Here is a 27,994-nt window from a genome sequence, read left to right on the forward strand (position 1 = left end):
GGCGACTGTGATTCGTTATAAGGACCATCCGTACATCTGATACCGTGGCGACTTTGATTCGTTATAAGGACCATCCGTACATCTGATACCGTGGCGACTGTGATTCGTTATAAGGACCATCCGTACATCTGTATGATAATAAATATGATATCTTGCTATTAATAAGTATAACAAATAACCAATAGAGGATATCTAACCGTATTTTCAGTAATACCAAATATATTTCACGAGTAGCACAAATATTTTGATATCTTTCACGAGTGAAAAATACCAAACTATTAGCCGCATGAGTGAAACATATTTGGTATTAATGAAGATACTGTTAGATATTCTGTTTGTAACATGTTAAATCAATATAAACCTGGTCAGCTTTTAATTTTCCCAATTCCGTTTGTAAGCAGTGTTTTGATAGGTCTAATCAGAAAAAAGTGATATTTTTCCCTAGTGAAGTGACAAATATCGCTTTTGGATATTTGACTGGTAAAAATGTAATAAAAAATTCATTGTTCCCTCTCAAGTATGTCTTGGATTTGTACGTACGAGAAAGCTATGAACTATGGTAGTCTTCGTCTTCTCGACCCTGTCGATTATCACCATTAAATTAATCAATTATAATTTCATATAACAAATTATCCTTAAAGAAGTTGTAGGTATACATAACTTCTAAACGATACCTTTTGATACATGACATCATTCATCAATCTAAGTGTACATATTTGTCAATCTAAACTAATGATTTAATAATTTCAGTCGTTTTATTAGAATTTAAAACCAAAACTTGTTGCTCCAACTACAAAAAATACTGTTACAGCCCACGTTCGTAACAGGGGTTGGTTTTTTTTTTTTTTTGGTAGTTTGAAGCATATAGTATGACACAACTAAAATTAATATGATAATCTTTATACGTTGTTTTATAAATGACATTTACGTGATGCATGAAAAGGGATATATATGGTTCTCATCATTTCTTACATGTCAATAAGCGCCTACTCATGAGCTCTCATTTCTCCTACTTAAACATTCTGGCCATGTGTGAAGGGCGATAAATCTATGTACATGTATCCGTTAGTGTGTAAGTATGTACACATATGTATATATAAACACTGTACATCAACTCTAAGCCGGAAAAGGAAGAAATCGAATTTATCTCTCCTCGCTTTTCTTATTTTTCTTCCTTGAGGGGGATAGATACATGTAACAAGTTGTTTATCACGCTCCGACGGACAACATTTTTACATTGTTATATATACATCTGTTTCCCGGCGACAGGGGAATCAAGGAAATTACGTTATAATGTTTTGGTGACCGTCACAAACACAGAGTGGAACGGAGTTTCATATTCAGTAGATTGAGGACGAAGGACAAAATACACAGGAAGTTGTATTTCAGTGAAAATCGGAAACGCCCACAGGAATCTTTGTACTAGTTTAGGAATAAGACTGTCTGTTGATTTAAGTTTAAAAAAAAATCAACGATATTTTATACTTGATTTGTTTATCTGATAAACAAGTGAAATTAGTGAAATGTAAATGACAGTGAAATGTACATGGAGTGCTTGTCGGGGAAGATGGTGAATTTGTCGATGAAGTTTGTCTAGCTTAAAATAATATTCTATTTATATATATATAAAAAGATACTTGTATTGAAGACAACACTGTTTATTCACAATGGGATGTGCACTTACTGTCGAGGAAAAGGAATCTAAACGGATAGACAAGGAACTGCGCTCGGACGGAAACAGGTTATCACGAGAAGTCAAACTATTACTCCTGGGTAAGAATCACTTGTTTCATCAATATCATACTTTGTCAGTGTGTTTCTATTATACTCTCCACACGATACCATAAAAGCTGTCCAGGTAGGGTCAAGGTAACCAACCATTTATCGCTCTGTCAATCATCACACACTAATTACACTATTTACATATGTTTTTTCTATGAACCAGGAAACAGAATTTTGTTGACACTAGTTTTTAACAATAGGTCGTTATACATGAACAGATATAATATACCACTGTTAAGTAAGTCTCAGACATCAGAGTAACCACAACATAATAACTCCGGTGTAAAATTTCTTCATGGAGAAACAAGTACTTTAACGGTAGCTATCCCAGGGAGTAAATCACTTCCCAATTGTAGAGTTTAAACACACAAGAGGATTAATAACCTGTAACAAATATTGATAACCGGTTTAAAAAGGGGAAATATAACGTAGAACTAAGGAAAGGTTATAGGTATATGTGACGTAGGATTCAGTTAAAGTTGTAGGTAAATGTGACGTAGAAATGAGGTAGGGTTATAGGTAAATGTGACGTAGGACTGAGGTAAGGTTACAGGTTAATGTGACGTAGGACTGACGTAAGGTTACAGGTTAATGTGACGTAGGACTGACGTAAGGTTACAGGTTAATGTGACGTAGGACTGATGTAAGGTTACAGGTTAATGTGACGTAGGACTGACGTAAGGTTACAGGTAAATGTGACGTAGGACTGACGTAAGGTTACAGGTTAATGTGACGTAGGACTGACGTAAGGTTACAGGTTAATGTGACGTAGGACTGACGTAAGGTTACAGGTTAATGTGACGTAGGACTGACGTAAGGTTACAGGTTAATGTGACGTAGGACTGACGTAAGATTACAGGTTAATGTGACGTAGGACTGACGTAAGGTTACAGGTTAATGTGACGTAGGACTGACGTAAGATTACAGGTTAATGTGACGTAGGACTGACGTAAGATTACAGGTTAATGTGACGTAGGACTGACGTAAGGTTACAGGTAAATGTGACGTAGGACTGACGTAAGGTTACAGGTAAATGTGACGTAGGACTGACGTAAGTTTACAGGTTAATGTGACGTAGGACTGATGTAAGGTTACAGGTAAATGTGACTTAGGATTCAGATAAAGTTGTAGGTAAATGTGACGTTGAATGAGGTAAGGTACAGGTAAATGTGACGTAGGACTGAGGTAAGGTACAGGTAAATGTGACGTAGGACTGAGGTGAAGTTGTAGGTAAATGTGACGTAAGACTGAGTTAAGGTTATAGGTAAATGTGACGTAGGACTGATGTAAGGTTATAGGTAAATGTGACGTAGGACTGACGTAAGGTTACAGGTAAATGTGACGTAGGACTGAGGTGAAGTTGTAGGTACATGTGACGTACACAGTAGGACTGAGTTAAGGTTGCATTTATAATGATGAATTTTATCAACTCGATTGTTTTTACGAATTTAATCTCCATAGGTTACCGGTTCTGTAAAGTCATGTGTAAACGTTTAATTCATCAAATTACTCGCCGTCAATAACAGGATAACAGTTCTCATCTGTCTTTCCTCTGAATGAACACTTATTCTTCGAAGTGTAAAACCCCAGTATTTCTATTTTTAGAACGGCATATCATAAACATGTCTAAAAAACAGACAATGGATTATGTTTGTAAAACTTTACATTATATACTATAATGTCATGTTTTAAGAGGCGCGTCATTTTCCACGTATGACGTCATTTCCCTGATATAAAGCAAATTAAGGTACAATTTATCTTCTCTTTTAATAAACTCTGTCTAATAAACATAATTAACGTTACTTATTGAAGATCCGGTTCTGACTAACAATAAGCCATACACACCTCATGATAAACACTCACAACATTTATAAAATAAATACAATGTTACGTCACGGTCTAGTCGTTCCAAAGGACCATCATTAGCCAATCTAGATAATCATTCTACCAATGGGAACAAAGCTGTAACTATTGCACCGACACATGTACTACAGCTAAAATGTCTATCATGGGAGGAATTTCTATCTTTATTTTCCCATTACACTATAAATAAGTGAGCTGTTTCCTGTGTAATAAACACTGTCTGTAACAGATGACTTTAAAAACATTAAACTGCGTACTCTGAACAATGAATCATCACTATAATGCCTACGGTTATTAGGTATTATGCAACAATAATTTATAATAAACTACAACATACGTGTTAGTACCAAGGAAGCTGGACGGAATGATGGAACGCATGTATATAAATCATGTGGTATTTCTGGAGGAACCACATCTGATATTTGACGAGATCTATACATAGTCAGTGCCCGTTCCGGTGTTAGTGGGTCGGGAAAGATATCCAGACAGTCGGTGGAGGACTATTCAGTGATACAGCACTGTAATGGACCTTAAATTTACCCCATTCAAGTAGTTACAGTCCTTATGCAGCCTTAAAGTAAAGATTCTGACGTTTATCAACAACAATATGAAACCAATCTTCTGGATAGTTGAATGAGATGTCAATTTTCCGGGACTTGTTCGCCTATATTTCCGTATATGTGTGGCAGTTCAATGTGACAGCACTTTATCAAAGTATCCGTTAGTGACCCCATCATTCGTGAATCCGTCATAAATCACCTTATTGTGTTGATAGAAAGAAAAACAATACCAAATCAAACCATATTGTAACACTTTATGTTATTATGGGGAGAGTGGAGACAAATAGAAACTGTGACCGCAGGCGAAATGTGACAGATGATAATATTTTGTGACCCTCCTTCCGTTAATAGCCTTTTACTATCAAATATATTTAAATGTATGAGAGATTAGAAAGGTAATAAAATGTCTCTCCTAAAAATCTGAACATCCTCCAATTTACATGTTTTTACTAAAATAATGACCATTGTTTCTTTGTTTACCGTTATTGTAATGATATTTCCCCTTCCCTACACTAAAGATGTAACCAATTCACGTGCTAGTATTTGGCCAATACTGAACACATAGACAATAGATATAAATAATAGAATAAACCTGATTCACCACATACAAGGTCTGTGGAAATACTACACCTAAATACACATTATGAGGCGAACTTCCGGTTATACTGCGACGTACTTTACGCACAAGGAAATTATACTGCATGCATAATATATATTCTATATATAAACTTTATACAACCATACACATTCCTATTTCTCTGCCTTTTTGTCAAACCCTCCTTTATGATACTACTTTCTAGGTCATAACAAGCCTGCGTTCCCCACACACGTTCGCTGTGTTACTATTTGTATTACACTTCCTTCCCCATGCACTTTCGAATAATTTCAAGTCATCTTTCTTAATATAAGGCTTAAAGTACATAATACTCCTCGTCTTTAATTAATCAATATTTACCACTCTCTGACATTGTCACTATATAACCTTACCAACAGAAGTTGAGCATATCATCTTATAAACTGTCAACCGGCGCAGTGAAATTATACATATAGTGTTTCGAAAATATTAGATAAACATTTTCCTTTTTTTTTTTCAATCAGACGGATAATTAATATTTTAATGTTATTAATTTACATTAAATATTACATTTATTATTCTTGTCTGGTTTTCTTTTATCTTACGCACTATTTTTTTACGCGGAACGACACGGTAGAGCTGTTAACAGGCTCATAGCAGAGAATTGCGAGGAAACTTGAATTCCGTTCATTAACCCTTCCTTCCCAACACACGTTCATTATGTTATATTAACCCTTCCTTCCCCACACACGTCCATTATGTTATATAACCCTTCCTTCTCCCACACACGTTCATTATGTTATATTAATCCTTCCCCACACACGTTCATTATGTTATATTAACCCTTCCTTCCCCACACACGTCCATTATGTTATATTAACCCTTCCTTCCCCACACACGTCCATTATGTTATATTAACCCTTCCTTCCCCACACACGTCCATTATGTTATATTAACCCTTCCTTCCCCCACACACGTCCATTATGTTATATTAACCCTTCCTTCCCCCACACACGTTCATTATGTTATATTAACCCTTCCTTCCCCCACACACGTTCCATTATGTTATATTAACCCTTCCTTCCCCCACACACGTTCGTTATGTTATATTAACCCTTCCTTCCCCCACACACGTCCATTATGTTATATTAACCCTTCCTTCCCCACACACGTCCATTATGTTATATTGACCCTTCCTTCCCCACACACGTCCATTATGTTATATTAACCCTTCCTTCCCCCACACACGTCCATTATGTTATATTAACCCTTCCTTCCCCCACACACGTTCATTATGTTATATTAACCCTTCCTTCCCCACACACGTCCATTATGTTATATTAACCCTTCCTTCCCCCACACACGTTCATTATGTTATATTAACCCTTCCTTCCCCCACACACGTCCATTATGTTATATTAACCCTTCCTTCCCCACACACGTCCATTATGTTATATTAACCCTTCCTTCCCCACACACGTCCATTATGTTATATTAACCCTTCCTTCCCCACACACGTCCATTATGTTATATTAACCCTTCCTTCCCCCACACACGTTCATTATGTTATATTAACCCTTCCTTCCCCACACACGTCCATTATGTTATATTAACCCTTCCTTCCCCCACACACGTCCATTATGTTATATTAACCCTTCCTTCCCCCACACACGTCCATTATGTTATATTAACCCTTCCTTCCCCCACACACGTCCATTATGTTATATTAACCCTTCCTTCCCCACACACGTTCATTATGTTATATTAACCCTTCCTTCCCCACACACGTCATTATGTTATATTAACCCTTCCTTCCCTCACACACGTTCCATTATGTTATATTAACCCTTCCTTCCCCCACACACGTCCATTATGTTATATTAACCCTTCCTTCCCCCACACACGTCCATTATGTTATATTAACCCTTCCTTCCCCCACACACGTCATTATGTTATATTAACCCTTCCTTCCCCCACACACGTCCATTATGTTATATTAACCCTTCCTTCCCCCACACACGTCCATTATGTTATATTAACCCTTCCTTCCCCCACACACGTCCATTATGTTATATTAACCCTTCCTTCCCCACACACGTCCATTATGTTATATTAACCCTTCCTTCCCCCACACACGTCCATTATGTTATATTAACCCTTCCTTCCCCACACACGTCCATTATGTTATATTAACCCTTCCTTCCCCACACACGTTCATTATGTTATATTAACCCTTCCTTCCCCACACACGTCCATTATGTTATATTAACCCTTCCTTCCCCCACACACGTCCATTATGTTATATTAACCCTTCCTTCCCCACACACGTCCATTATGTTATATTAACCCTTCCTTCCCCCACACACGTCCATTATGTTATATTAACCCTTCCTTCCCCACACACGTCCATTATGTTATATTAACCCTTCCTTCCCCCACACACGTCCATTATGTTATATTAACCCTTCCTTCCCCACACACGTCCATTATGTTATATTAACCCTTCCTTCCCCACACACGTTCCATTATGTTATATTAACCCTTCCTTCCCCCACACACGTCCATTATGTTATATTAACCCTTCCTTCCCCCACACACGTCATTATGTTATATTAACCCTTCCTCCCCCCCCCCCGTCCATTATGTTATATTAACCTTCCTTCCCCCACACACGTCCATTATGTTATATTAACCCTTCCTTCCCCACACACGTCCATTATGTTATATTAACCCTTCCTTCCCCACACACGTCCATTATGTTATATTAACCCTTCCTTCCCCCACACACGTCCATTATGTTATATTAACCCTTCCTTCCCCCACACACGTTCATTATGTTATATTAACCCTTCCTTCCCCCACACACGTCCATTATGTTATATTAACCCTTCCTTCCCCACACACGTCCATTATGTTATATTAACCCTTCCTTCCCCCACACACGTCCATTATGTTATATTAACCCTTCCTTCCCCACACACGTCCATTATGTTATATTAACCCTTCCTTCCCCACACACGTCCATTATGTTATATTAACCCTTCCTTCCCCACACACGTTCATTATGTTATATTAACCCTTCCTTCCCCCACACACGTTCATTATGTTATATTAACCCTTCCTTCCCCCACACACGTCCATTATGTTATATTAACCCTTCCTTCCCCCACACACGTCATTATGTTATATTAACCCTTCCTTCCCCCACACACGTCCATTATGTTATATTAACCCTTCCTTCCCCACACACGTCCATTATGTTATATTAACCCTTCCTTCCCCACACACGTCCATTATGTTATATTAACCCTTCCTTCCCCCACACACGTCCATTATGTTATATTAACCCTTCCTTCCCCCACACACGTCCATTATGTTATATTAACCCTTCCTTCCCCCACACACGTTCATTATGTTATATTAACCCTTCCTTCCCCACACACGTCCATTATGTTATATTAACCCTTCCTTCCCCACACACGTCCATTATGTTATATTAACCCTTCCTTCCCCCACACACGTCCATTATGTTATATTAACCCTTCCTTCCCCCACACACGTCCATTATGTTATATTAACCCTTCCTTCCCCACACACGTCCATTATGTTATATTAACCCTTCCTTCCCCCACACACGTCCATTATGTTATATTAACCCTTCCTTCCCCACACACGTCCATTATGTTATATTAACCCTTCCTTCCCCCACACACGTCCATTATGTTATATTGACCCTTCCTTCCCCCACACACGTCCATTATGTTATATTAACCCTTCCTTCCCCACACACGTCCATTATGTTATATTGACCCTTCCTTCCCCCACACACGTCCATTATGTTATATTGACCCTTCCTTCCCCACACACGTCCATTATGTTATATTAACCCTTCCTTCCCCCACACACGTCCATTATGTTATATTAACCCTTCCTTCCCCACACACGTCCATTATGTTATATTAACCCTTCCTTCCCCCACACACGTCCATTATGTTATATTGAACCCTTCCTTCCCCCACACACGTCCATTATGTTATATTAACCCTTCCTTCCCCACACACGTCCATTATGTTATATTAACCCTTCCTTCCCCCACACACGTCCATTATGTTATATTAACCCTTCCTTCCCCCACACACGTCCATTATGTTATATTAACCCTTCCTTCCCCCACACACGTCCATTATGTTATATTAACCCTTCCTTCCCCACACACGTTCCATTATGTTATATTAACCCTTCCTTCCCCACACACGTCCATTATGTTATATTAACCCTTCCTTCCCCACACACGTCCATTATGTTATATTAACCCTTCCTTCCCCACACACGTCCATTATGTTATATTAACCCTTCCTTCCCCCACACACGTCCATTATGTTATATTAACCCTTCCTTCCCCACACACGTCCATTATGTTATATTAACCCTTCCTTCCCCACACACGTTCCATTATGTTATATTAACCCTTCCTTCCCCACACACGTCCATTATGTTATATTAACCCTTCCTTCCCCACACACGTCCATTATGTTATATTAACCCTTCCTTCCCCACACACGTCCATTATGTTATATTAACCCTTCCTTCCCCACACACGTCCATTATGTTATATTAACCCTTCCTTCCCCACACACGTCCATTATGTTATATTAACCCTTCCTTCCCCCACACACGTCCATTATGTTATATTAACCCTTCCTTCCCCACACACGTCCATTATGTTATATTAACCCTTCCTTCCCCCACACACGTTCATTATGTTATATTAACCCTTCCTTCCCCACACACGTTCATTATGTTATATTAACCCTTCCTTCCCCCACACACGTCCATTATGTTATATTAACCCTTCCTTCCCCCCACACACGTTCATTATGTTATATTAACCCTTCCTTCCCCACACACGTCCATTATGTTATATTAACCCTTCCTTCCCCACACACGTTCATTATGTTATATTAACCCTTCCTTCCCTCACACACGTTCATTATGTTATATTAACCCTTCCTTCCCTCACACACGTTCATTATGTTATATTAACCCTTCCTTCCCCACACACGTCCATTATGTTATATTAACCCTTCCTTCCCCCACACACGTTCATTATGTTATATTAACCCTTCCTTCCCCCACACACGTTCATTATGTTATATTAACCCTTCCTTCCCCCACACACGTCCATTATGTTATATTAACCCTTCCTTCCCCCACACACGTCCATTATGTTATATTAACCCTTCCTTCCCCCACACACGTCCATTATGTTATATTAACCCTTCCTTCCCCCACACACGTCCATTATGTTATATTAACCCTTCCTTCCCCCACACACGTCCATTATGTTATATTAACCCTTCCTTCCCCACACACGTCCATTATGTTATATTAACCCTTCCTTCCCCCACACACGTCCATTATGTTATATTAACCCTTCCTTCCCCACACACGTCCATTATGTTATATTAACCCTTCCTTCCCCACACACGTCCATTATGTTATATTAACCCTTCCTTCCCCACACACGTCCATTATGTTATATTAACCCTTCCTTCCCCACACACGTCCATTATGTTATATTAACCCTTCCTTCCCCACACACGTCCATTATGTTATATTAACCCTTCCTTCCCCCACACACGTCCATTATGTTATATTAACCCTTCCTTCCCCCACACACGTCCATTATGTTATATTAACCCTTCCTTCCCCACACACGTCCATTATGTTATATTAACCCTTCCTTCCCCACACACGTCCATTATGTTATATTAACCCTTCCTTCCCCACACACGTCCATTATGTTATATTAACCCTTCCTTCCCCACACACGTTCATTATGTTATATTAACCCTTCCTTCCCCACACACGTCCATTATGTTATATTAACCCTTCCTTCCCCCACACACGTCCATTATGTTATATTAACCCTTCCTTCCCCCACACACGTCCATTATGTTATATTAACCCTTCCTTCCCCCACACACGTCCATTATGTTATATTAACCCTTCCTTCCCCCACACACGTCCATTATGTTATATTAACCCTTCCTTCCCCACACACGTCATTATGTTATATTAACCCTTCCTTCCCCACACACGTCCATTATGTTATATTAACCCTTCCTTCCCCCACACACGTCCATTATGTTATATTAACCCTTCCTTCCCCACACACGTTCATTATGTTATATTAACCCTTCCTTCCCCACACACGTCCATTATGTTATATTAACCCTTCCTTCCCCACACACGTCCATTATGTTATATTAACCCTTCCTTCCCCCACACACGTCCATTATGTTATATTAACCCTTCCTTCCCCCACACACGTCCATTATGTTATATTGAACCCTTCCTTCCCCCACACACGTCCATTATGTTATATTAACCCTTCCTTCCCCACACACGTCCATTATGTTATATTAACCCTTCCTTCCCCCACACACGTCCATTATGTTATATTAACCCTTCCTTCCCCACACACGTCCATTATGTTATATTAACCCTTCCTTCCCCCACACACGTCCATTATGTTATATTAACCCTTCCTTCCCCCACACACGTCCATTATGTTATATTAACCCTTCCTTCCCTCACACACGTCCATTATGTTATATTAACCCTTCCTTCCCCCACACACGTCCATTATGTTATATTAACCCTTCCTTCCCCCACACACGTCCATTATGTTATATTAACCCTTCCTTCCCCCACACACGTTCATTATGTTATATTAACCCTTCCTTCCCCCACACACGTCCATTATGTTATATTAACCCTTCCTTCCCCCACACACGTCCATTATGTTATATTAACCCATCCTTCCCCCACACACGTTCATTATGTTATACTGACCCTTCCTTCCCCTCACACGTTCATTATGTTATATTAACCCTTCCTTCCCCACACACGTCCATTATATTATATTAACCCTTCCTTCCCCCACACACGTCCATTATGTTATACTGACCCTTCCTTCCCCCACACACGTTCATTATGTTATATTAACCCTTCCTTCCCCCACACACGTCCATTATGTTATATTAACCCTTCCTTCCCCCACACACGTCCATTATGTTATATTAACCCTTCCTTCCCCCACACACGTTCATTATGTTATACTGACCCTTCCTTCCCCACCCGAATTTCGTTATGTAATCCCTTCCATTCTCACAGCAGACACATTATGCATGTATGAATGTGACACGTGATTTATATTATTTAGGGATGGAAATATACCTATATGTGTCTCTCCAATATCAATTCATCCTTTCCTACAGTTGTTGATTCCGTTTTATAAAAATGCCTCATATATAATTTGTTATTCATTTAATTTTAATTTAATGGTTTTATTTTTATTTTATATTGAATATAAATCTTGAATGCAATGTCCAAACCCCCTCTTTGTAGATCTTGACACCAGATGTTTTTAATAGGACAAAATTAACACCACAAACAAAGTCACCTTGAAATGTCTGTAATAACCACTGGTTCATTGTTCAATTTTCACAGGATTTGATTTCAATAAAAAAGTTGTCAAATCTTGCTTCATTTTGAGAGATGATGTTGGTAAACGCCTAAGTTTATTGACGTCATTAGCGTATCCGCCAGGTCGGGTCTCCGTATCATTATGTTAAATAGTACATTTCACACGGACTGAATGTTGAATGCTTACTGGGGAAATTATACACTTACATCTCAAAGCAAGAGTATGCACATGTGCAGATGACTGTATTCGTACGGCCACTTAATGAAAAACGTGTGTTATATTTGACTGAAGCATGTATTATGTCGATAGCGATACTGCTGTTTTCTCCCCTGTATGCTTACTTGGCTAACAACAGGACACCGATCTTAAATCCTTCAAAAAACAGTTCCTAAATAATTGTAGGTGCTCAGCAAACACGTGTTTATAATTTCATCAAGATTTTTATTTTAACATCAGCTTGCATTATTGATGAACAGGAAATGCATGAGGAGTCTGATAGAAACAATAGACATATTGTTCATGTGTTTTTTGACTTATATAATTTAAAATACTAATAGAAATATCGAAATTGAGATAATATCACGTTATATATACAACATGATAACACAAATGAGGAAGGAAGACAATTTTTTGGAATCGTGTGTCCTGACCGTGCCTCGAACTCACGACCTACGGCACCTAATCACCTAGCTAGAAAATGCCCACAGCTTATACCACTGCGCCACATCCACTTAGTTAAAGTAATATTGTCAACCATTTGTAATCTATATGAAACAAAATTAAATTATAAAGCTACGTTTAAAAGATTTATTTGAGAATTAAGTTAACTGTTCATATTACAAAACATTCCAGTCTCACGTTTTATTGCGATGTAGCCCACGCTCCTACCGACCAATACTATGACCCTCAGCTTCATGGGTCAAAAGAAGAAGATTTCTTATACTTTTTATCTATTGTTGTTTTTCGTAATGCTTTCTTTGTCGATGAACTTCTATACTTGGTATGTGAATTGCAAATACAAATCGAATAGTAGATGAATATTCATTTTGAAAGAAATTGAGTAAACGAGGCCGAAAAAGATTAATATTCAAATTTAAAATTAATATAACAATGCATTTCATTCCAGGTGCCGGAGAGTCCGGAAAAAGTACAATTTTGAAACAAATGAAGTAAGTTTACACTTCCATTACATGTAATATAGTAGTACCTCTCAAAGGGGAGGCTGCTCTGTTCTGTTGAAATCTGGGACTATTTGTTTATAAATAGGCTAATACATGTAAATAATATCCTTCTTAATGTATGTTGTTCTCTATATCTTTGCCGAATACTTTTTCCCTGCGTTGTATTTCGTGTTTACATAGTGAGCATACTATACTTTACATACAAAGGGCTGACAATCAAATTTGTCAGTTATATGTTGTTATTGTCACTGAGACATAGCCTGACTTCTCTCTGCTCCAGACACCAGGCGTTAGACATCAACTGGACAGACGTCTAGTGTGACACGTGTGATGTTCGGAGGACGTGGAAACTCGGCTAGTTCAGATATGAATTGTTGATTGATTTACTGTTATGTTTGTTCCATGTCTGTATTTTAATGACTTTTATTTTTCTGATTAATACATCCGTTATTGATTACAGAATTATCCACGACCGCGGCTACACGGAGCAGGAGCGTAAAGAGTACCGGCCGGTAGTGTACAGTAACATATACCAGTCTATGACTACCATCATCCGGGCCATGGGAAATCTGAAGATTGATTTTCAAGATCCTGAACGCGCCGTCAGTATTTAAATCTTACTGTCCCCTAGCTTTTATCATTTACCATAATTAGAGTTGAGGGTCACCGGGCATTATCGATGGGGCGGGTGAGTTAGGGCTAGTCCCTACACCCGGCTAAAGATCGAGACATGCACAACGATTAACGTTTTACAGTAGCTGGACATGTTAACTCTTCATATCTCACTGGTAGGTGATGTAATCCATTCAGGAACAGGAGACAAGTGTGCTGTATCTCAATTCATACAATAAGAGGGACTAACTGATAACATTAGAAGCTGTCAATGACACCCATCCTATTATGGACTTGGCTTTTGGTATCTCCATAACACCTCCTAATATGACCTTGTGAATTGATGTCTCCTTGATACCCATTCTAGTATGGAATTGGCTATTATTTTGTCATTGACACCCATCCTCGTATGACCTTTGGTATTGGTGCCCCCTGACATCCGTCCTCGTATGACCTTGGCTGTTGGTATCTCATTGACATCCGCCCTCGTATGGCCTTTGATATTGGTGCCTCCTTGACAGCCATCCTTGTATGACCTTGGGTATTGGTATCATCCGTCCTCGTATGACCTTGGGTATTGGTATCTCCTTGACACCTGTCCTCGTATGACCTTGGATATTGGTGCCTCCTTGACAGCCATCCTTGTATGACCTTGAGTACTGGTATATCCTTGCCATCCGTCCTCGTATGACCTTGGGTATTAGTTTCTTGTTGACAACCGTCCTCGTATGACCTTGGGTATTGATGTCTTCTTGACAGCCGTCCTCTCATCACCCTGTATGTTGGTTTCTCATTGAAACTTATTTTCTTATAAGCATTACAGCGATGTTACCTTGAGATAAATAAGTGGGAAATGATATTATATCTGCAGACATAAATCGTATTTGCTTCTTATAGTTCCTCTCAAATTTAAAGAGGATTACTTAACTATAGCCTTACACTAAGGACAAAGGCTTCCCTCTCTCTTTTGTACACTAATATGTAAAATCATATGTATAGCAAAATCATGTACAAATAAATAAATAAAAAAACCCACTCAAAATAGTGTTTCTTTCTCCGGCTCAATACTTGTTTTATTCCGATCATAACAAGGTCCAATAAAAATATCATTACAAAGGGCAATAACTCTGTAAGTAACCGTCGGATAATTTTGGTTTTCGAACTCGTCTGAGATCTTGTCGATATGGCTGCATACAAAGATTCATCCAACTTGGTTGATATTAACTCGAGTTATCATGTTCACAAGGTCCAATAATTATATTATCAGGAAGGGCAATAATTATGTAAGTAACTGTAGAATAATTTCCATTTTCGAACTCGTTCGAGATCTTGTCGATGTATGGCTGCATACAAAGTTTTATCAAACTTGGTTGATATTTACTCAAGTTATAGTGGTAATTGTTGACAGACGGACGGACGGACGGACGGACGCCGGACGCCGGACGCCACGGTATGCCAAAAGCTTACCTTGGTCCTTTGGACCAGGTGAGCTAGAAATGGACATATTAAGAAAAATGTAAACACACGCTGGCTCTGTGCGAGCACGTTATCATACTCCATACGCATTTACTCTGAAACTGATGCCCTATTGTAAAATAAAGCACGTATCCCCATTATCATCTCTTTGTTGATTCTAAACAAGACAGCAAATTTCGGTCTCGCTTCGTTCGGTGATTTTCAATAGAATACGTGCAAATTTAAACATTGATAGCATGAAGGTGTAAAATGACGCATTATAGTTACGACGAGGCCTAAAAATCCATTCTCATGCGTGATCTATTTTACTACGTCTGGGATCACTCAAGCGTGACGGAACTTAGGAAAACATTTATTACACAGAACGCAAGAGGTTTCCCTCCTCTGTAACGTGTCCAATCCGACTTAAATTCGTGGTAATCAAGAAAAAACTGAACAAAATGGGAAAATTGCATTGATAACTTATGTGACAAAACTGTGCTACCTGTTTAAAGCGACAGAAGTTGATCAAAGCCGTCTCATGCCTTATACCTTCTGAAACCACACCAACCCACTCATGGTAATCTCCCATAGATAAAAACATATGATTATGTTTTCTTCGAAAAAAGTAAACTGTTCTTTGTCTTGGTAAAATCTGTGTCTTTAACTGATTGCTAGGTAATAAGACCTTACTTAATGTGACGAGGTGTTTGTTTTTCAATTTAACAGGACGATGCACGCCATTTATTTGAATATACCATGCAGGATGGAGACTTGGAACCCATCATTGACATTCTAATACGGCTATGGGATGATGGTGGAGTACTGACATGTGTTAGTCGGTCTCGGGAATACCAACTCAACGATTCCGCAGAATAGTGAGTCAATTCACATCTTTATTGTTTAACTTCACATAGAAAGATGTTTTTTTCGTATAGAACTCGTGGTAGATTATTTTACAAAAAAAATGACGCCCGACTTGTTGTCCATTATCTGGGCCAATCGAATACTGAACTGTTTTTAATATACGTTTGGGAACTTGTTCACAATATATCCGGGCCAATCAAATCGCGATTTTGCCTCCGTAAATTTGGGCCAATCAATGCCCGACTTGTTCTCCGTGAATCAGGGCCAATGCAATTTCGACTAAAGTCCGACATATTCTCCATACAATTTGGCCAATCAAAGACCAATATGTTCTGGATAAACCTGGGCCAATCAAAACCTGACTTGTTCTCCATAAATCTGGGCCAATCAAAGTCCGGCTTGTTGTACATAAATCTGGGCCAATCAAAGTCCGGCTTGTTGTACATAAATCTGGGCCAATCAAAGTCCGGCTTGTTCTACATAAATCTGGGCCAATCAAAGTCCGGCTTGTTCTCCGTAAATCTGGGCCAATCAAAGTCCGGCTTGTTGTACATAAATCTGGGCCAATCAAAGTCCGGCTTGTTCTACATAAATCTGGGCCAATCAAAGTCCGGCTTGTTCTCCGTAAATCTTGGCCAATCAAAACCCGACTTGTTCTTCATACAGTCTGATCTAATCAAAGGATTAAACTACAAGCAATATAAGTTAACACATAGTGTGATGTAATTCTCAGTACATTGTTTATTATGTCCATTTTTCATTGTTTTCTATATGTCCATATTTAGTCAGCCAGTAATAACATCAAATTAATGGCTTTGCGAGTGATTTATCTTCACTCACAACATTCCACCCATTATGATATTATAGTTGTTGTTTCTTCTGTTGTAGGTAAGTACAGTACCATGTTAAAATTTCTTCTGGGTTTATGATAACGACAACTGGACTGAGTTATGACCCATCCTTCACATCCTTCGATATACAGCATATCAAGATAATGGTTATTATGGGGTGTATGGTTACACTCGGTTAAACACGTGTTACAGCGAATGGAATACCTACGGCCAAAATTGATGTTCTGTTTTATCACGTTTGTGGTGTTGATAAGCTGCAGTAGTCTCATTTTTTGAAAATATGTATAAATACCAAATTTTGTATACAAATAATTAGAATTCCATATTTTGTTAATTCCATCAAATATACTTTTTCGGATAACAATTTCAAATTGAAAAACAAACAAATATAGCAGATCACTGGATTAAGTGCCAATAATTGAGTAGCGCTATTTCTTTATCAATTTTCCTTTTATGCGAAATATTTGTCTGGTGTTGACATTTGGTACAACATCACATCATCAACAGCATAATTCTGAAGGGTGCCATAGCCATTTTACACAAATCAATACAACCTACCTTCATAAAAAAACCACAATCTCGTTCTATACAATGTCACATTTTACTCAAAAACGAAGCCTCAACTCGTAAAATTAGTTTATGATTAGAATAGTGGGATCATTCAGAACATACTCATGTGCTTGACTTGTTTTAATATAACATTAAAAAATTATTAATTGTATTGAATGATGAGGCTACATCTCCGCATCTATAATTTGACATTTCGTTCGACCTTTCTTTCAAGTTTACAGTCTGAACACTTAAGATCCTCAGCATCACTGGTAAATCCGAGTAGAATGACAAAGCTGTGTGATACAGCTTAATTATTCAATTGGTATTGAAGGTGCTGACATCCTTGTAACACGACACTATCGTGACTTTGACTTTAGTTGTGTGTTAAGAATACTGATGTCTATATATACCCACTATACCACTATATAACGCTATCGTGACTCCAGTTGTGTGGTATATTGTACTGATGTCTATATATACCACTATACCACTATATAACGCTATCGTGACTCCAGTTGTGTGGTATATTGTACTGATGTCTATATATATACCACTATACCACTATATAACGCTATCGTGACTCCAGTTGTGTGGTATATTGTACTGATGTCTATATATATACCACTATACCACTATATAACGCTATCGTGACTCTAGTTGTGTGGTATATTGTACTGATGTCTGTATATACCCACTATACCACTATATAACACTATCGTGACTCTAGTTGTATGGTATATTATACTGATGTCTATATATACCCACTATACCACTATATAACACTATCGTGACTCTAGTTGTGTGGTATATTGTACTGATGTCTATATACCACTATACCACTATATAACACTATCGTGACTCTAGTTGTGTGGTATATTGTACTGATTTCTATATACCCACAATACCACTATATAACACTATCGTGACTCTAGTTGTGTGGTATATTATACTGATGTCTGTATATATACCCACTATACCACTATATAACACTATCGTGACTCTAGTTGTGTGGTATATTATACTGATGTCTGTATATATACCCACTATACCACTATATAACACTATCGTGACTCTAGTTGTGTGGTATATTGTACTGATGTCTATATATACCCACTATACCACTATATAACACTATCGTGACTCTAGTTGTGTGGTATATTGTACTGATTTCTATATACCCACAATACCACTATATAACACTATCGTGACTCTAGTTGTGTGGTATATTGTACTGATTTCTATATACCCACTATACCACTATATAACACTATCGTGACTCTAGTTGTGTGATATATTATACTGATGTCTGTATACACACAATACCACTATATAACACTATCGTGACTCTAGTTGTGTGGTATATTGTACTGATGTCTATATATATACCCACTATACCACTATATAACACTATCGTGACTCTAGTTGTGTGGTATATTATACTGATGTCTGTATATATACCCACTATACCACTATATAACACTATCGTGACTCTAGTTGTGTGGTATACTGTACTGATGTCGGTATATATACCCACTAAACCACTATATAACACTATCGTGACTCTAGTTGTGTGTTATATTGTACTGATGTCTATATACCCACTATACCACTATATAACACTATCGTGACTCTAGTTGTGTGGTATATTGTACTGATGTCTGTATATACCCACTATACCACTATATAACACTATCGTGACTCTAGTTGTGTGGTATATTGTACTGATGTCTGTATATACCCACTATACCACTATATAACACTATCGTGACTCTAGTTGTGTGGTATATTGTACTGATGTCTATATATACCCACTATACCACTATATAACACTATCGTGACTCTAGTTGTGTGGTATATTATACTGATGTCTGTATATACCCACTATACCACTATATAACACTATCGTGACTCTAGTTGTGTGGTATATTATACTGATGTCTGTATATATACCCACTATACCACTATATAACACTATCGTGACTCTAGTTGTGTGGTATATTGTACTGATGTCTGTATATATACCCACTATACCACTATATAACACTATCGTGACTCTAGTTGTGTGGTATATTGTACTGATGTCTATATACCCACTATACCACTATATAACACTATCGTGACTCTAGTTGTGTGGTATATTATACTGATGTCTGTATATATAAACCTAAATCGTGACTCTAGGTTGTGTGTTATATTGTACTGATGTCTATATACCCACTATACCACTATATAAACACTATCGTGACTCTAGTTGTGTGGTATATTATACTGATGTGTATCTATACCCCACTATACCACTATATAAACACTATCGTGACCTCTAGTTGCTTGTGGTATATTACTGTACTGGTCTGTCTGTATATACCCACTATACCACTAATTAACACTATCGTTTGACTCTAGTTGTGTGGTTATATATACTGATGTCTATATACCCACTATACCCACTATATAACAACTATCGTGACTCTCGTTGTGTGGTATATTGTACTGATGTCTCTATATACCCACTATACACTATACTAACCACTATCGGTGACTCTAGTGTGTGGTATATTGTACTGAATGTCGTGTATATTACCCACTATACCCACTATATAACACTATCGTGACTCTAGTTGTGTCGGTATAATTGTAACTGATGTCTCTATATACCCACTATACCACTAATAAACCACTATCGTGACTCTAGTTGTGTGGTATATTGTACTGATGTCTATATACCCACTATACCACTATATAACACTATCGTGACTCTAGTTGTGTGGTATATTATACTGATGTCAGTATATACCCATTATACCACTATATAACACTATCGTGACTCTAGTTGTGTGGTCTATTATACTGATGTCTGTATATACCCACTATACCACTATATAACACTATCGTGACTCTAGTTGTGTGGTATATTATACTGATGTCTATATACCCACTATACCACTATATAACACTATCGTGACTCTAGTTGTGTGGTATATTGTACTGATGTTTATATATACCCACTATACCACTATATAACACTATCGTGACTCTAGTTGTGTGGTATATTGTACTGATGTCTGTATATACCCACTATACCACTATATAACACTATCGTGACTTTAGTTGTGTGGTATATTGTACTGATGTCTATATACCCACTATACCACTATATAACACTATCGTGACTGTAGTTGTGTGGAATATTGTACTGATGTCTATATATACCCACTATACCACTATATAACACTATCGTGACTCTAGTTGTGTGGTATATTGTACTGATGTCTATATACCCACTATACCACTATATAACACTATCGTGACTCTAGTTGTGTGGTATATTGTACTGATGTCTATATATACCCACTATAGCACTATATAACACTATCGTGACTCTAGTTGTGTGGTATATTGTACTGATGTCTATATATACCCACTATACCACTATATAACACTATCGTGACTCTAGTTGTGTGGAATATTGTACTGATGTCTATATATACCCACTATACCACTATATAACACTATCGTGACTCTAGTTGTGTGGTATATTATAGTGATGTCTATATATTCCCACTATACCACTATATAACACTATCGTGACTCTAGTTGTGTGGTATATTATACTGATGTCTGTATATACCCACTATACCACTATATAACACTATCGTGACTCTAGTTGTGTGGTATATTGTACTGATGTCTATATATACCCACTAACCACTATATAACACTATCGTGACTCTAGTTGTGTGGTATATTGTACTGATGTCTATATATACCCACTATACCACTATATAACACTATCGTGACTCTAGTTGTGTGGTATATTGTACTGATGTCTATATATATACCCACTAAACCACTATATAACACTATCGTGACTCTAGTTGTGTGGTATATTATAGTGATGTCTATATATATACCCACTAACCACTATACAACACTATCGTGACTCTAGTTGTGTGGTATATTATAGTGATGTCTATATATATACCCACTAACCACTATACAACACTATCGTGACTCTAGTTGTGTGGTATATTGTACTGATGTGTATATATACCACTATACCACTATATAACACTATCGTGACTCTAGTTGTGTGGTATATTGTACTGATGTGTATATATACCACTATACCACTATATAACACTATCGTGACTCTAGTTGTGTAGTATATTGTACTGATGTCTGTATATACCCACTATACCACTATATAACACTATCGTGACTCTAGTTGTGTGGTATATTGTACTGATGTCTATATACCCACTATACCACTATATAACACTATCGTGACTCTAGTTGTGTGGTATATTATACTGATGTCTGTATATACCCACTATACCACTATATAACACTATCGTGACTCTAGTTGTGTGGTATATTGTACTGATGTCTATATATATACCCACTATACCACTATATAACACTATCGTGACTCTAGTTGTGTGGTATATTGTACTGATGTCTATATATATACCCACTATACCACTATATAACACTATCGTGACTCTAGTTATGTGGTATATTATACTGATGTCTGTATACCCACTATACCACTATATAACACTATCGTGACTCTAGTTGTGTGGTATATTGTACTGATGTATATATATACCACTATACCACTATATAACACTATCGTGACTCTAGTTGTGTGGTATATTATACTGATGTCTGTATACCCACTATACCACTATATAACACTATCGTGACTCTAGTTGTGTGGTATATTGTACTGATGTCTATATATTCCCACTATACCACTATATAACACTATCGTGACTCTAGTTGTGTGGTATATTATACTGATGTCTGTATATATACCCACTATAGCACTATATAACACTATCGTGACTCTAGTTGACACTATCCCATGTTTACTTATCAGTTACTTGAATGCACTGGAGAGGATAGGAAAGCCCGGATATATACCGACCGCCCAGGATGTGTTACGGACGCGAGTGAAAACGACGGGGATTATAGAGTCCAAGTTCCTGTTTAAAAGCGCACAATTCAAGTAAGCATCCTCAGCTTAACTAACGCTCACACTTACTGTTCAAGCTAACCAGTCACAGACGACTACTTATTCATTTAATAATAAAGGCAACCCAATTGACATAGTACACTTTTTATCAACCACATTAATGTGTTATAATTGATTGTGTGACTGCAGCGTAATCATTCATATACAGGATGAATAGGGAATGTTTTAAACTTTAAAGCCTAATCGACTACATGTTGAAAGTATTGAAAGTATGATTGGATGAAATCAACATAAACTAATTAGCTCAATGTATATTTCTTTTCATGTTATAATTCTTATTATACAGAATGATTGACGTTGGGGGACAACGGTCGGAGAGAAAGAAATGGATCCATTGTTTCCAGGACGTTACGTCAATTCTATTTATAGTAGCCTTGAGTGAATATGACTTGACTTTGATTGAGGTTGAGGATGAAGAAGTGGTAAATTAGTATTATCAAACCTTAATAAAATCACAAACCGAAAGTTTAACTGTATTTTATCCTCAGAACTTGTTTTGAGATGCATTTTAACTGTTTTTAATCTTGTGAAATTGTTTATGCTTAGTGGTCTCGTTGTAACCTCCCTACTTCTTACTTTGAGAATGTAGCCCGTGTTTCACCGAAATTTGCATGACGAGTGTCCTCTATGAAGCAGAAGACGCTTACCCTACCAGAACGCCTGGTCTTATTTCCCTGAACTTGTTATCGAGTTTAAGTTAGTGCTACAGTTTCCTTATTATTTCGATATTATATGTTGTTTTTTTAAACAATAGACTGAAGTTTAAAATCCAATTTTATCTTGTGAAATGTCTTAGAACATGGAGTAAGGCATATAGCTGTATTTCATCCTGTAGTATTATGTTGAATGCATTAGACGATAGTCTAAAAGCGCCATTTATCTTTTGGAATGTTTCAGAACCGTATGGGTGAAAGTCTGCGATTATTTGATTCCATCTGCAACAACACGTGGTTCGTGAAAACCTCCATGATCCTGTTTCTGAACAAAAAGGACCTATTCGAGGAAAAGATAACTCGGTCGCCACTTACAGTCTGCTTTCCCGATTACCAAGGTAAACCACCATTGTAAATCAATTTAATATTACAGCATTTTAACTCTTAGTAGCATATAATCGATCGAGCTTGAAATGATATAGGTGAGGTGCATTCATACACCTACATAATAGATATACATTATTTTTAATGTACTTAGGTATGTTGCATGAAGAAATTTCTCATTTCAAAACACTTTAATGAAGAGATCTATTTCGTGAAATCGGTGTTCATTTGTAAATGTAGGTTTTTCTCTAAAGGTATATCAATGTGTGTACCTGTAGTGGCATTAAATGCAACATAATAATATGATTTGACCAATTGTTTATGGATGAAAAACGTGTAATCACAGTCAGCTATAGGGCTATTACAGTAAATCAGAATTATTATAAATTCAGCCTCAAACCAACAGTTTATATAAAAGGGCATAATACCTGTCTCCACAATTTCGCTCAAAATTCTGAATTCAAAGTTGTATAATATAATAAAAGTAATGCTCTTCTTTCCATAGAAAGTCATATAAAATGTTTGAACTGTTGAAAGAAAAGATAACGAACTTAATAAAAATAACAATAAAAAAACTGTTAAATATGTGATATAGAAATGATATCGAAATGTTCTCACTTCAGGCCAGAACACGTTCGACCAGGCAGCACCGTACATCCAATATCAATTCGTTAACACAAACAGACGTGAAAACAAGGAGATATACTGCCACTTCACGTGTGCCACGGATACCAATAACATCCAGTTCGTGTTCGACGCCATCAGTGACATTATTCTCAATGAAAATTTGGAAAGTATAGGCTTAAATTGACACAACATACATATAGTAAACAATGCCTTATTGCCATCAGTGGATGAATATCACAATACGATACAACTGCACCAATACTGGTACCTTGTGTCAAAGACATCTATTACCAGCTGGTGCTTCATTACCAGTTCTGCCTTCCTGTTTTTTTGTGTCGCCTGCCAAGCATGGCGGACACTTAAGAATCACCTTTTTCTCTTACCGTTTGCCAATCAATATGGTAATTGGATTGTGTCTTTATCATATAACAGATTGAATTTGAACCCAATGTCAATATTCCCTTTTTTGGTGGAGTTATGTTTTTTTGCACATTGGAAATCCGCATGATTAACCGTTTCCTTGACATTTTCCCTTACGCTTGCTACATCAATTTGTTACTTGGTTTGTGACTTTATCACATTAGATTATAGATCCGGTTTAACCTCATGTCGATATTCATTTTTTGTTGGAGTTATGGTTCGTTGCGCATAGATGATTATCACAATCAATTGTTTTCCATATTTCTAACAAACTGCAGGCCATATCAATTTGGAGAACCATACTCTCAACTTTGTGACTTAATCATGATTAATTTGAGTTGAGTTGACATTCTTTGTTGATATGTTTTGATTCTGGACTCGTTATCTTTTACATATAGGAATGTTTTGTTTTTTTCTACTTTGCTTCCACGTAAACTTGATGATGACTTTTCCATAAATGTGGGATTACAATTTGAGTTCAATCAAATTCCATCTATAACTGTTAAGCCATAAACAACAGTATCATGCAGTCATGAAATCATCCGCATATGACATCAGATTTTGTGTGGATGTTAGACTTCGTCAACAAACCAACCAACCACCAATAGCAAGCATGATACGTTCCTTATTTTAACCATGGAGATTTCAAAATGACACCCTTTCAATTAAGTGAGCGCAGACGACATGTCCTCTTCTGTGGATTTTTTTTTTTTTTTTTTTTTTGATACATGCTTACGAGAGAGTTGTTAAGAAGAAGCCGGGTGGGGTGTACTGCAGGGTGTAAGTATACTTCAGTGAGGTAGCACTATGAAGTCAGTATCAGTTCCGCTCTGCCACAAGGAGACAAAGACAGCAACCTCCCAAAATATAAACACGCACTCATCACACGCATGCATCTCGCAGACAAGGGAAGGCTGTCCTTAAATGACCTAAACTTTTGATAGTCAAAATGTTATATGTGCCTCAAATCTTACGTGATGTTCCCAGTAAAGGATGTCGTTCAGCCAACTAGGCATTTCGGTGGAAACTGTGCGTCATCCGCGTGTCTGAATATGCCGGGACTACACTTATCTTCAATTAATTATATAAAGTTTGAAAGAAGTTTAGACATATTTAACCTGAAACCTGTCAAATGTGTAAATAAAAACCATAACCAAGTGGTTGATACAGAAGGGTGAATGAATGTGTTCTTGAATATTTTATACTCATTTATATATTTTTTTCTTTATTGTAAAATTCACGTGTTTATAGTTTTGTTTATTGCCTTTTTCTTTTGATATACAGTGTATATAAGATAATTAAATATACTACAAGATTTCGTCAGATGTAAAGTGATTACAATTGTCATGATACAATGCAATGGTTTTGAGATACAAATTATTTATGAACATGTCAAGAATACAGTTTCATGAGCGTTCTGTGGCAAATTTGAATTAAGGACTTTCCTTTTATGGAACTGGATTCAGAGACATGAATCTAGATACTGATATGATATCCTGTTATATTCCTGTATATACGTCATTATCTAATTAATCAGTATGATAACAGGTGTGCCACATTACAAATATGACATTATCATTAAGCCATTGGGATCATGAATGCCCTGCGGGTAGGGCGTAAGAATAGCACCTGCTGTTCAAGGTTTTGAGATATAGGTTATTTACCAGCATAATGTATTGTCGTGTTCATGCCACATGTTCGTGAGCGTTCTATGAAGAAAATACTTTCCTTAGTTAAGAAATTTCAGTTGCACAAAGTACCAATTTGAGATTATCATAGACTACAAGTCACTCTTGATCGTGGATGCCCTATAAGTCCTATTGCATGATTCGTTAGAGGCAACACGGGGAAACCAACGTGGTCGTGCAGGTGACCCTATACCTTTTTACGTGCGGTCGGGGAATCTAACCCCGGCCACCTAGGTGAAAGGCAAAATAAATTAACACTGTGCCACCCGACCACCTTGAAGTTTTCTTGGTAAACCCATGTCTCATTCATGTCTCTCTGAGCACTGTTTCGCTTTCAGTCTCTAGTTTATGGTACATGTATATCATGTCAGTATAATGTGACCGGATATAGTGCCTCTCTAACATTTCAGTGTGATGACACTATAAAAGCATCCGTCAGTGGCCTCTTCAATCGCGGACACCGGCATTACGTGGCCTTATGGTGCTAACATGACATACATGTTTTCAAAGATGTGTTCAAAGATACAAAATCCAAGAGTTGATTTATTACAAATAATTAAAAATGTTTTTATTGAAAGGTTTATAAAATATGTGTTTAGTTTGGGGATGTAAATAGACTTAATTTTCACATAAACTTTTTAATTTGATTGAAAAGAGAGGCATAATAGGTATTAATCGTATGATGAAAGAATATTATTCTGAGTTGATGTGGATAGTGTGAATGGAGTAATACAACCCTAGATCGTCCGTTAATGAGCGTTATATAGAACCTTCTCTATAAAGTATGTGGTAGGTAGTATTTGTACGTTTATAAATTGTATATATCAATACTTTTATACAACAGATAGCATCGTCTCTGAGATATTGTATCTGTTAAGTCATTTTACTTCTAAAAACAAACAACATACAATGTACCTTTTCACGTGTATTTTCAATAATGTTTATTGGCGAAGCATTTTGACATATGGCAAGAAAATGAAAATAAAATGTACATCACGCATCCTTGTTAGTGAGTATTTGTCAGCTATGTTTAAAAATATATCTGAGTCAATATGGATCGTCATTGGGGCTGAAGATAGTGATGGTATTCCCAAAACGTTCATCATAAGGTGACATCGAGATATCATTTTATCATCTTATATTGTGGGATAAGGTCTTCAATTTAAAGTTCACATCTTTGTTGACAATAATCATTACCCCGGCAAGTCCTTCCACTTGACACCGCACACAATTGTCAAGATTATGCGTCAGGTTTTAATGCGAGCGATTCATAAATGAAATAGATTTTTTCTTATTCATTATTTGAATATTTCTTAGAGATTCTTGCATTTCTACATAATAACCACCAGCTTAGCTCAACTACAGAAATATTACTAGAAATCTGACATTATATGC

At 37.2% G+C, this 27,994-nt stretch overlaps 1 protein-coding gene across 1 annotated transcript; it reads left to right on the forward strand.

Annotated features, from left to right (window-relative positions):
* Positions 1-1,092: 1,092 nt before the first annotated feature.
* On the forward strand, positions 1,093-27,599 carry LOC117343608 (guanine nucleotide-binding protein G(i) subunit alpha-like). Its single transcript, XM_033906039.1, has 8 exons — positions 1,093-1,773; positions 13,398-13,440; positions 13,913-14,054; positions 16,249-16,397; positions 22,672-22,800; positions 23,114-23,249; positions 23,725-23,878; positions 24,488-27,599. Exons 1-8 carry the CDS (start codon positions 1,668-1,670, stop codon positions 24,673-24,675), a joined length of 1,047 nt encoding a protein of 348 aa, XP_033761930.1. The 5' UTR covers positions 1,093-1,667; the 3' UTR covers positions 24,676-27,599.
* Positions 27,600-27,994: the final 395 nt, after the last annotated feature.

Source organism: Pecten maximus, chromosome 15 (genome assembly GCF_902652985.1).
Source record: "Pecten maximus chromosome 15, xPecMax1.1, whole genome shotgun sequence".
Classification (NCBI taxonomy): Eukaryota; Metazoa; Mollusca; class Bivalvia; order Pectinida; family Pectinidae; genus Pecten; species Pecten maximus.